Source organism: Paramisgurnus dabryanus, chromosome 9, assembly GCF_030506205.2.
Source record: "Paramisgurnus dabryanus chromosome 9, PD_genome_1.1, whole genome shotgun sequence".
Taxonomy (NCBI): Eukaryota; Metazoa; Chordata; class Actinopteri; order Cypriniformes; family Cobitidae; genus Paramisgurnus; species Paramisgurnus dabryanus.
In genome coordinates, this window is record NC_133345.1 from 6,539,497 (window position 1) to 6,549,496 (window position 10,000).

The following is a 10,000-nucleotide window of genomic DNA, read 5'->3' on the forward strand; positions in this document are numbered from 1 at the left end:
AAATGCTTACAAAAAGGACGCATTCATGGGAAAAAATGACATAAATAAATAATTAATTAGTTAAATGCTTACAGCACCTGGTATTCCCAGGCGGTCTCCCATCCAAGTACTAACCAGGCCCGACCCTGCTTGGCTTCCGAGATCAGACGAGAGCGGGCGTGCTCAGGGTGGTGTGGCCGTAAGCGAGTGCTGACTCGATTCGAGAGACACTTCAAAACTAATGTGGCAACGCCATGCCATGGGAGAACGCTTACAGAAAGGACGCATTCATGGGAAAAAATGACATAAATAAATATTTAATTAAATAAATATTTAATTAAATGCTTACAGAACCTGGTATTCCCAGGCGATCTCCCATCCAAGTACTAACCAGTCCCGACCCTGCTTGGCTTCCGAGATCAGACGAGAGCGGGCGTGCTCAGGGTGGTGTGGCAGTAAGCGAGTGACGACTCGATTCGAGAGACACTTCAAGACTAATGTGGCAACGCCATGACATTGGTAAATGCTTACAAAAAGGACGCATTCATGGGAAAAAATGACAAATAATTAATTAATTAAATGCTTACAGCACCTGGTATTCCCAGGCGGTCTCCCATCCAAGTACTAACCAGGCCCAACCCTGCTTGGCTTCCGAGATCAGACGAGAGCGGGCGTGCTCAGGGTGGTGTGGCCGTAACAGGTGCCGACTCGATTCGATAAACACTTCAAAACTTATGTGGCAACGCCCTGACATCAGTGAACGCTTACAGAAAGAACGCATTCATGGGAAAAAATGACATAAATAATTAATTAATTAAATGCTTACAGCACCAGGTATTCCCAGGCGGTCTCCCATCCAAGTACTAACCAGGCCCGACCCCTGCTTGGCTTCCGAGATCAGACGAGAGCGGGCGTGCTCAGGGTGGTGTGGCCGTAAGCGAGTGCGGACTTGATTCAAGAGACACTTCAAAACTAATGTGGCAACGCCATGCCATGGGAGAACGCTTACAGAAAGGACGCATTCATGGGAAAAATGACATAAATAATTAATTAATTAAATTCTTACAGCACCAGGTATTCCCAGGCGGTCTCCCATCCAAGTACTAACCAGTCCCGACCCTGCTTGGTTTCCGAGATCAGACGAGAGCGGGCGTGCTCAGGGTGGTGTGGCAGTAAGCGAGTGACGACTCGATTCGAGAGACACTTCAAGACTAATGTGGCAACGCCATGACATTGGTAAATGCTTACAGAAAGGACGCATTCATGGGAAAAAATGACATAAATATTTAATTAATTAAATGCTTACAGCACCTGGTATTCCCAGGCGGTCTCCCATCCAAGTACTAACCAGGCCCGACCCTGCTTGGCTTCCGAGATCAGACGAGAGCTGACGTGCTCAGGGTGGTGTGGCCGTAAGCGAGTACCGACTCGATTCGATAGACACTTCAAGAATTATGTGGCAACGCCATGACATCAGTGAACGCTTACAGAAAGAACGCATTCATGGGAAAAAATGACATAAATAATTAATTAATTAAATGCTTACAGCACCAGGTATTCCCAGGCGGTCTCCCATCCAAGTACTAACCAGGCCCGACCCTGCTTGGCTTCCGAGATCAGACGAGAGCGGGCGTGCTCAGGGTGGTGTGGCCGTAAGCGAGTGCCGACTCGATTCGATAGACACTTCAAAACTTATGTGGCAACGCCATGACATCAGTGAACGCTTACAGAAAGAACGCATTCATGGGAAAAAATGACATAAATAATTAATTAATTAAATGCTTACTGCACCAGGTATTCCCAGGCAATCTCCCATCCAAGTACTAACCAGGCCCGACCCTGTTTGGCTTCCGAGATCAGACGAGAGCGGGCGTGCTCAGGGTGGTGTGGCCATAAGCGAGTGCGGACTTGATTCGAGAGACACTTCAAAACTAATGTGGCAACGCCATGCCATGGGAGAACGCTTACAGAAAGGACGCATTCATGGGAAAAATGACATAAAAAATTAATTAATTAAATTCTTACAGCACCAGGTATTCCCAGGCGGTCTCCCATCCAAGTACTAACCAGGCCCGACCCTGCTTGGCTTCCGAGATCAGACGAGAGCGGGCGTGCTCAGGGTGGTGTGGCCGTAAACGAGTGCTGACTCGATTCGAGAGACACTTCAAGGCTAATGTGGCAACGCAATGACATCGGTAAATGGTTACAGAAAGGACGCATTCATGGGAAAAAATGACATAAAAAAATAATTAATTAATTAAATGCTTACAGCACCCGGTATTCCCAGGCGGTCTCCCATCCAAGTACTAACCAGGCCCGACCCTGCTTGGCTTCCGAGATCAGACGAGAGCGGGCGTGCTCAGGGTGGTGTGGCCGTAAGCGAGTGCGGACTTGATTCGAGAGACACTTCAAAACTAATGTGGCAACGCCATGCCATGGGAGAACGCTTACAGAAAGGACGCATTCATGGGAAAAAATGACATAAAAAAATTATTAATTAATTAATTAAATGCTTACAGCACCTGGTATTCCCAGGCGGTCTCCCATCCAAGTACTAACCAGGCCCGACCCTGCTTGGCTTCCGAGATCAGACGAGAGCGGGCGTGCTCAGGGTGGTGTGGCCGTAAGCGAGTGCTGACTCGCTTCGATAGACACTTCAAGACTTATGTGGCAACGCCATGACATCAGTGAACGCTTACAGAAAGATCGCATTCATGGGAAAAAATGACATAAATAATTAATTAATTAAATGCTTACAGAACCTGGTATTCCCAGGCGGTCTCCCATCCAAGTACTAACCAGGCCCGACCCTGCTTGGCTTCCGAGATCAGACGAGAGCGGGCTTGCTCAGGGTGGTGTGGCCGTAAGCGAGTGCTGACTCGATTCGAGAGACACTTCAAAACTAATGTGGCAACGCCATGCCATGGGAGAACGCTTACAGAAAGGACGCATTCATGGGAAAAATGACATAAATAATTAATTAATTAAATGCTTACAGCACCAGGTATTCCCAGGCGGTCTCCCATCCAAGTACTAACCAGGCCCGACCCTGCTTGGCTTCCGAGATCAGACGAGAGCGGGCGTGCTCAGGGTGGTGTGGCCGTAAGCGAGTGCGGACTTGATTCGAGAGACACTTCAAAACTAATGTGGCTACGCCATGCCATGTGAGAATGCTTACAGAAAGGACGCATTCATGGGAAAAATGACATAAATAATTAATTAATTAAATTCTTACAGCACCAGGTATTCCCAGGCGGTCTCCCATCCAAGTACTAACCAGGCCCGACCCTGCTTGGCTTCCGAGATCAGACGAGAGCGGGCGTGCTCAGGGTGGTGTGGCCGTAAACGAGTGCTGACTCGATTCGAGAGACACTTCAAGGCTAATGTGGCAACGCAATGACATCGGTAAATGCTTACAGAAAGGACGCATTCATGGGAAAAAAATGACATAAATAAATAATGAATTATTTAAACGCTTACAGCACCTGGTATTCCCAGGCGGTCTCCCATTCAAGTACTAACCAGGCCCGACCCTGCTTGGCTTCCGAGATCAGACGAGAGCGGGCGTGCTCAGGGTGGTGTGGCCGTAAACGAGTGCTGTCTCGATTCGAGAGACACTTCAAGACTAATGTGGCAACGCAATGACATCGGTAAATGCTTACAGAAAGGACGCATTCATGGGAAAAAATGACATAAATAAATATTTAATTAATTAAATGCTTACAGCACCTGGTATTCCCAGGCGGTCTCCCATCCAAGTACTAACCAGGCCCGACCCTGCTTGGCTTCCGAGATCAGACGAGAGCGGGCGTGCTCAGGGTGGTGTGGCCGTAAGCGAGTGCCGACTCGATTCGATAGACACTTCAAAACTTATGTGGCAACGCCATGACATCAGTGAACGCTTACAGAAAGAATGCATTCATGGGAAAAAATGACATAAATAATTAAGTAATTAAATGCTTACATCACCTGGTATTCCCAGGCGGTCTCCCATCCAAGTACTAACCAGTCCCGACCCTGCTTGGCTTCCGAGATCAGACGAGAGCGGGCGTGCTCAGGGTGGTGTGGCAGTAAGCGAGTGCCGACTCGATTCGAGAGACACTTCAAGACTAATGTGGCAACGCCATGACATTGGTAAATGCTTACAAAAAGGACGCATTTATGGGAAAAAATGACATAAATAAATAATTAATTAGTTAAATGCTTACAGCACCTGGTATTCCCAGGCGGTCTCCCATCCAAGTACTAACCAGGCCCGACCCTGCTTGGCTTCCGAGATCAGACGAGAGCGGGCGTGCTCAGGGTGGTGTGGCCGAAAGCGAGTGCTGATTCGCTTCGATAGACACTTCAAGACTTATGTGGCAACGCCATGACATCAGTGAACGCTTACAGAAAGATCGCATTCATGGGAAATAATGACATAAATAATTAATTAATTAAATGCTTACAGAACCTGATATTCCCAGGCGGTCTCCCATCCAAGTACTAACCAGGCCCGACCCTGCTTGGCTTCCGAGATCAGACGAGAGCGGGCGTGCTCAGGGTGGTGTGGCCGTAAGCGAGTGCTGACTCGATTCGAGAGACACTTCAAAACTAATGTGGCAACGCCATGCCATGGGAGAACGCTTACAGAAAGGACGCATTCATGGGAAAAAATGACATGAATAAATATTTAATTAAATAAATATTTAATTAAATGCTTACAGAACCTGGTATTCCCAGGCGATCTCCCATCCAAGTACTAACCAGTCCCGACCCTGCTTGGTTTCCGAGATCAGACGAGAGCGGGCGTGCTCAGGGTGGTGTGGCAGTAAGCGAGTGACGACTCGATTCGAGAGACACTTCAAGACTAATGTGGCAACGCCATGACATTGGTAAATGCTTACAAAAAGGACGCATTCATGGGAAAAAATGACATAAATAATTAATTAATTAAATGCTTACAGCACCTGGTATTCCCAAGCAAGTTCCCCTCCAAGTACCTAAGCGATCGTCAGCCGTCCAATGGTTGAGCAGAGCTGAGCAGCGATCAGCCAATGGTTGAGCAATGCTGAGCAGCGACAGCCAATGGTTGAGCAATGCTGAGCAGAGCTCGCGCTCAACGGACCAATCATTGAGCGAGGATCGGATACGTCATCTAATTTATTCAGGACTGGTAAATATTCACATTGGAGTCGGTGTCATTGAGGAGCGATTCGACTGTGTTTATTTACTCACACAGGTACGTTTGTTATATTTGTGTGCCAAGTAGTGAATGAAACACGATATGTTTTTTGATAATTTGCCTGATATTCAAGGTTTTACATGATAATATCTCGTTAGCGCCGTACTGACACCACCGATTGATTAGGCTAGCAACACTTGTTTACATTAAAATAGCTAAGTTTGATCTCTGAAATGCGTTTAAAATGCGACCAGATTATTGATTTTACATGTTGAGACCTTGACAAATGTATTATTACTTTGTGGACTCGAAATGTAAAGCTTAAATATGCTTATATTAAATAATATATGTTTTATATTAAACGAATGCACTGAAAATGAATTAATGAGCTGCCAGTCGCCGATGAAATGACCTGAAAATCCCTGGAAATACTTCAAAAACGTGATCAGACTCACTTCTTAAGACCATAGAGATGTTGTTACAACAGTGTGGAGTTGAAATTCACTGTGTAAATAAATATGCTTTAGAAGTGTAAACTTGTCAATGATCAATGTGATCATATGGAACAGACAGACTGTTAAAATACCACATAATGAATGTTCTGCATTGTTTTTATAGATTCTCAAGGGAAGATCTACAACGACGGCCAGGGCACCATGCAGTACGTCACCAGCGTGCTGAATGAGTGGGGTCAGTTCTTGACCACGGTGGTGGTGGAGTCCGGGTCCGAGCGGTGTTACGCACACATGGCCAGAGGTCTGGTCGCCCGCTTTTGCCGTGCCAACGCTCCTGCTCCAAAGGTTGTGTACGAGGACAACAACTGCTGTCGGTGAGTTCAATAACAGTTGAAACCTATGATGAAATGGATAATTAAACATGTAGCACACCTACACAAAATGTCATGATATCATTTTCAGTGACAACGGATTCAGAACAGCCCAGAAGACCAAGTTTGCTGCATGAGGTACGCTCAGGCGGCACATGTGACCGAGGACAGTCGACTGCTCTACCTCCTCCTCCAAGATGCTGAAGAACCGAGCACCGGACAATCAGCTAACCTCCCCCAGCCAGGTCACGGCTTCTTTGAAGGGACAGTATAAGAGGATTGCAGAGAGAGTCCGAGACAACCCCATCCTCGGCGGTCTCGCCACTCCACTGCCCAACTTGAACGCCAAGTCCTTTTTGACCTTCACCCCCACGGAGGAGAAAAATGCCAACTACGGGGTGATGGTACTGTCGAAGGTGATGCCTCACCTGAAAGTGCTGTCTGATGCACCGTTCCCGGAAGCTCCTGTGCTGCCAACATCCCTCACAACGCCAGACCGGCCTCAGGTCCAATACCAGCACGTTCATCACGAGGCTGGAAAAAGGCGTGGTGAGAAGCGGAGGTAAGTTGTCATAAGCACTTTGTTTCACCTGTTGGCTGTGGAAAGCAAATAGCACACATGTCATATCAATACTCATTACATGTTTATTTTATATTTCCAGATTATTTGTTGAAGAGCCAAAGCCTGTGTCTTCTGTGAACCAGCCCGTTCAGCCCATGGCGTCGTCCTCCTCCACTCGGCCAAAGCCTGCTGCGCCCACCACCATTCTGCCAAGGCCTGCTGCGTCCACCCACCTCCGGCCAAAGCCTGCTGTGCCCACCTATGGATCCCCCCGTATCGACAGCACCCATACTGCTGGTTTTCCCCGCACAGCTGCAGGTTCCCCCGTCTTGTTTCGTGGGCCATCGTGCAGCCAGGAGCTTTGTACCTCCAGCACCAGCAGTCAAGGCATTCATGCCAAACAAGTCCTTGCGGCCATGTGGGGCTTGCCACATGGCTAATTGTGGTGGACAGTGGAAGAGGTACACACCTTCCAAGGACAAAGTGGCTGAAAGCACCCAGAAGATATTTTCCTACTGTCCATACACTGGGAAATCCACCACATCTGGGTTTGACAATGTGGTGTACGAGTTAGAAAAGAGGAGAACTGTGTAAATAACTATAAATAACTGTGTAAATAACTTACCTGTGTGATGCCACTTCTCCTGTGCCATCTGTATGAGAGAGAAAAAGGCTTGTTTGTTTGTTTGTTTGTTTGTTTGTTTGTTTGTTTTTTTAAGTGCTTCAGCAAGTACAATCTATTTATTTATATAGTTCAAAAGTAAAAAAAATGCACTTTACAGTTTTGCTTAAGAATGTTCTTGTATTTGTTTTTATTATGATTTATGTTGCTGTTAAAGTGCACTTTGTAGTATCTTTTTTTTTTATACAAACATGTTCTGGCCTATCTTCAATATCAAGGCCAATCTAACCTCATTAATTTTAACCTTAATCAGTTCCGACCTAACACAATCAGTTTACATACCCTTTAGTGGTTGTTCATGTTCAGATAATCTGTGTTTTTGTCATGCGTGTTGTTTGTTTGTCTTTGTCAGCTTCATGTCTTTGTGATGTTTGTATGTCTTTGTCTGCTTATGTTTAACAAAAGTTTGCCAAAGAAAAACACACAAAAAAATGTAACAGACAGGAATTGCTTGAGCCTTTATTTGTTGATTGGTGATCTGAGTTTTTGGATAATCCTGTTTGGATAAACCGGGCTTTGGCCTGTACAAACCAATTGTTAATTTTTATCTTAAGTACAAGTTTGTGTTTTTAATTGTTAAAGGTATTGCAGAGGATTTTCTTTTTCCAGGTGGATCATCAAGACTATTGGTTCTCTTACCCCGGATTTCCACCGACTGCGGAACGGCTGCGGATCCGTTGCGGAACGGCGGCGGAGTCAATCGGTTTCCATTCAAGTCAATGTGTGTATTTCCACTGACTGCGCTCCGAATCCGTCACAGCTCCGGCCATCCGCAGCCCTCCGGCACAAATACGCAGAGCTTCTATTTTTGACGGATGCCGGACAGCTCCGCAGGGCGGAGCCATGACTTTATCGCGTGATCATACCTGAATTCACGAGAACTCGTGTTTTTTTATTAAATCTTTGCAATACAAACATTACAAACACACACAAATAAAGTCATTAATACAGAAACAACAAATAATAGACAGGAACAGAGCCAGGGGAGTTTCAAATAAATACATTAAAGATAAAGCATATATACATGTTTTAGCAGCCTTCTTATTTTTTGAATTTTGGATGGATTTGATGTACTGCTCTGTCTATGCGAGATCTCGTGTTGTGATCTGGGCTGGTTTGTAAAAACGTCATAATTCAACGGCATAATGGGCAGAGACAGAACTAGGTATCGCGCGATCATCACGTGAATTTGCGAGACCTCGTCACTTCAGCACGCAGCCGCTCTGCAACAAAAACGGAACTGGTGGGTATTGGCGGACGGCAGAGTGCGGAGACGTAACGCAGCGGAGCTGATCTGCAGCTGCTCCGCAGTCGGTGGAAATCCGGGGTTAGTTGTCAATCAGGAGTGTTGCGCAATTGCATTTTTTTAAAAAGTGGAGAAGGTGGTTCTTTTCTAAAATTCGAGAAAATCCTCTGTTACACCTTTAAGTGTTTTTGATTCTTATTAATGTTATTTATGTGTGCGTGTCCTTGTGATGTTTGTATGTCTGTCAGCTCCATGATTAACTAAATGTTTGCAAATGGTAGTAAATGTTTGTCTCTCATCCTGTCTCGTGTTCTCGCTCGTAGATCTGTGGTGAGAGACCTTTAAACTAAACAGATCTTGTTTACTTGTGTTTTCATGCATTGCTTTTTAAATGAAACACATTCTGGGTGAAAAATAAAAGTTGTAAAGGTATTTCAAGTGTGTTGGAGTCTCTGTACTGTATGCTTGGGTTTCAGAAGGGGTGGGATAGTGTAAAAAAAACATTTAAGCAATTAAAAGTCTTCGAGACAAAATGAGAGTAAATTAATACAGTACAATTAATAATCTGGCTAACCTTTCTTAATTCAGCCCAAAAAATTTAACACTTGCACACTTTTTCACTTGACTATATGAATCTCATCAGCTACATCAAATCAACCTATGAAAATAATAAACAAAACATTCAACAGATTAGTGGATTTTAATAAATTAGGCATGTAAATGTACAATTTATGTAAATAACACTTCAGTAGTTGACACCATCCGTTTTGATCACTTTCGATCGATCCCAGGGTTGAGCAATATGTACTTGCAGGGGTCATGAGCCATTCCCAGGCGGTCTCCCATCCAAGTACTAACCAGGCCCGACCCTGCTTGGCTTCCGAGATCAGACGAGAGCTGACGTGCTCAGGGTGGTGTGGCCGTAAGCGAGTACCGACTCGATTCGATAGACACTTCAAGAATTATGTGGCAACGCCATGACATCAGTGAACGCTTACAGAAAGAACGCATTCATGGGAAAAAATGACATAAATAATTAATTAATTAAATGCTTACAGCACCAGGTATTCCCAGGCGGTCTCCCATCCAAGTACTAACCAGGCCCGACCCTGCTTGGCTTCCGAGATCAGACGAGAGCGGGCGTGCTCAGGGTGGTGTGGCCGTAAGCGAGTGCCGACTCGATTCGATAGACACTTCAAAACTTATGTGGCAACGCCATGACATCAGTGAACGCTTACAGAAAGAACGCATTCATGGGAAAAAATGACATAAATAATTAATTAATTAAATGCTTACTGCACCAGGTATTCCCAGGCAATCTCCCATCCAAGTACTAACCAGGCCCGACCCTGCTTGGCTTCCGAGATCAGACGAGAGCGGGCGTGCTCAGGGTGGTGTGGCCATAAGCGAGTGCGGACTTGATTCGAGAGACACTTCAAAACTAATGTGGCAACGCCATGCCATGGGAGAACGCTTACAGAAAGGACGCATTCATGGGAAAAATGACATAAAAAATTAATTAATTAAATTCTTACAGCACC

The 10,000-nt window shown here is 45.5% G+C and overlaps 1 protein-coding gene, 13 non-coding genes and 10 pseudogenes across 14 annotated transcripts in view; 1 reads left to right on the forward strand and 23 right to left on the reverse strand.

Annotated features, from left to right (window-relative positions):
• Nucleotides 1-65: 65 nt before the first annotated feature.
• Nucleotides 66-184, reverse strand: LOC135723088 (5S ribosomal RNA). Its single transcript, XR_010522803.1, has one exon. It is a non-coding gene; the product is annotated as a 5S ribosomal RNA (ribosomal RNA).
• Nucleotides 185-321: 137 nt separating this feature from the next.
• On the reverse strand, nt 322-440 carry LOC135726869 (5S ribosomal RNA; annotated as a pseudogene).
• Nucleotides 441-559: 119 nt separating this feature from the next.
• On the reverse strand, nt 560-678 carry LOC135724496 (5S ribosomal RNA). The gene has a single exon (XR_010524160.1). It is a non-coding gene; the product is annotated as a 5S ribosomal RNA (ribosomal RNA).
• Nucleotides 679-798: 120 nt separating this feature from the next.
• LOC135725586 (5S ribosomal RNA) lies at nt 799-918 on the reverse strand (annotated as a pseudogene).
• Nucleotides 919-1,038: 120 nt separating this feature from the next.
• Nucleotides 1,039-1,157, reverse strand: LOC135726876 (5S ribosomal RNA; annotated as a pseudogene).
• Nucleotides 1,158-1,278: 121 nt separating this feature from the next.
• LOC135725797 (5S ribosomal RNA) lies at nt 1,279-1,397 on the reverse strand (annotated as a pseudogene).
• Nucleotides 1,398-1,518: 121 nt separating this feature from the next.
• LOC135723378 (5S ribosomal RNA) lies at nt 1,519-1,637 on the reverse strand. Its single transcript, XR_010523085.1, has one exon. It is a non-coding gene; the product is annotated as a 5S ribosomal RNA (ribosomal RNA).
• Nucleotides 1,638-1,758: 121 nt separating this feature from the next.
• Nucleotides 1,759-1,877, reverse strand: LOC135726733 (5S ribosomal RNA; annotated as a pseudogene).
• Nucleotides 1,878-1,997: 120 nt separating this feature from the next.
• On the reverse strand, nt 1,998-2,116 carry LOC135724960 (5S ribosomal RNA). The gene has a single exon (XR_010524615.1). It is a non-coding gene; the product is annotated as a 5S ribosomal RNA (ribosomal RNA).
• A 125-nt stretch (nt 2,117-2,241) lies between these two features.
• LOC135723449 (5S ribosomal RNA) lies at nt 2,242-2,360 on the reverse strand. Its single transcript, XR_010523154.1, has one exon. It is a non-coding gene; the product is annotated as a 5S ribosomal RNA (ribosomal RNA).
• Nucleotides 2,361-2,489: 129 nt separating this feature from the next.
• Nucleotides 2,490-2,608, reverse strand: LOC135723089 (5S ribosomal RNA). Its single transcript, XR_010522804.1, has one exon. It is a non-coding gene; the product is annotated as a 5S ribosomal RNA (ribosomal RNA).
• Nucleotides 2,609-2,729: 121 nt separating this feature from the next.
• Nucleotides 2,730-2,848, reverse strand: LOC135725927 (5S ribosomal RNA; annotated as a pseudogene).
• Nucleotides 2,849-2,968: 120 nt separating this feature from the next.
• Nucleotides 2,969-3,087, reverse strand: LOC135723379 (5S ribosomal RNA). Its single transcript, XR_010523086.1, has one exon. It is a non-coding gene; the product is annotated as a 5S ribosomal RNA (ribosomal RNA).
• Nucleotides 3,088-3,207: 120 nt separating this feature from the next.
• On the reverse strand, nt 3,208-3,326 carry LOC135724962 (5S ribosomal RNA). Its single transcript, XR_010524617.1, has one exon. It is a non-coding gene; the product is annotated as a 5S ribosomal RNA (ribosomal RNA).
• A 126-nt stretch (nt 3,327-3,452) lies between these two features.
• Nucleotides 3,453-3,571, reverse strand: LOC135724223 (5S ribosomal RNA). Its single transcript, XR_010523893.1, has one exon. It is a non-coding gene; the product is annotated as a 5S ribosomal RNA (ribosomal RNA).
• A 125-nt stretch (nt 3,572-3,696) lies between these two features.
• On the reverse strand, nt 3,697-3,815 carry LOC135723090 (5S ribosomal RNA). Its single transcript, XR_010522805.1, has one exon. It is a non-coding gene; the product is annotated as a 5S ribosomal RNA (ribosomal RNA).
• Nucleotides 3,816-3,936: 121 nt separating this feature from the next.
• LOC135726756 (5S ribosomal RNA) lies at nt 3,937-4,055 on the reverse strand (annotated as a pseudogene).
• Nucleotides 4,056-4,180: 125 nt separating this feature from the next.
• On the reverse strand, nt 4,181-4,299 carry LOC135723794 (5S ribosomal RNA). Its single transcript, XR_010523480.1, has one exon. It is a non-coding gene; the product is annotated as a 5S ribosomal RNA (ribosomal RNA).
• Nucleotides 4,300-4,420: 121 nt separating this feature from the next.
• On the reverse strand, nt 4,421-4,539 carry LOC135725579 (5S ribosomal RNA; annotated as a pseudogene).
• Nucleotides 4,540-4,676: 137 nt separating this feature from the next.
• Nucleotides 4,677-4,795, reverse strand: LOC135726922 (5S ribosomal RNA; annotated as a pseudogene).
• Nucleotides 4,796-5,840: 1,045 nt separating this feature from the next.
• LOC135721894 (uncharacterized) lies at nt 5,841-6,971 on the forward strand. Its single transcript, XM_065244303.2, has 3 exons — nt 5,841-5,972; nt 6,061-6,531; nt 6,632-6,971. Exons 2-3 carry the CDS (start codon nt 6,167-6,169, stop codon nt 6,969-6,971), a joined length of 705 nt encoding a protein of 234 aa, XP_065100375.2. The 5' UTR covers nt 5,841-5,972; nt 6,061-6,166.
• Nucleotides 6,972-9,508: 2,537 nt separating this feature from the next.
• Nucleotides 9,509-9,627, reverse strand: LOC135723380 (5S ribosomal RNA). Its single transcript, XR_010523087.1, has one exon. It is a non-coding gene; the product is annotated as a 5S ribosomal RNA (ribosomal RNA).
• A 121-nt stretch (nt 9,628-9,748) lies between these two features.
• LOC135726274 (5S ribosomal RNA) lies at nt 9,749-9,867 on the reverse strand (annotated as a pseudogene).
• Nucleotides 9,868-9,987: 120 nt separating this feature from the next.
• The window catches only part of LOC135724963 (5S ribosomal RNA), a 119-nt gene continuing 106 nt past the window's right edge, over nt 9,988-10,000 (reverse strand). The window contains exon 1 of the ribosomal RNA XR_010524618.1: nt 9,988-10,000. This exon is cut by the window's right edge and continues 106 nt beyond it. This is a non-coding gene — a ribosomal RNA (5S ribosomal RNA).

What these genes read in the sequence shown, in the direction of transcription:
- LOC135721894 (XM_065244303.2), top strand. Translation starts at nt 6,167, where the DNA reads ATGCTGAAGAACCGAGCACCGGACAATCAGCTAACCTCCCCCAGCCAG. An exon ending in AGGCGTGGTGAGAAGCGGAG is followed by an intron (nt 6,532 to 6,631) that starts GTAAGTTGTCAT and finishes TTATATTTCCAG; the next exon opens with ATTATTTGTTGAAGAGCCAA.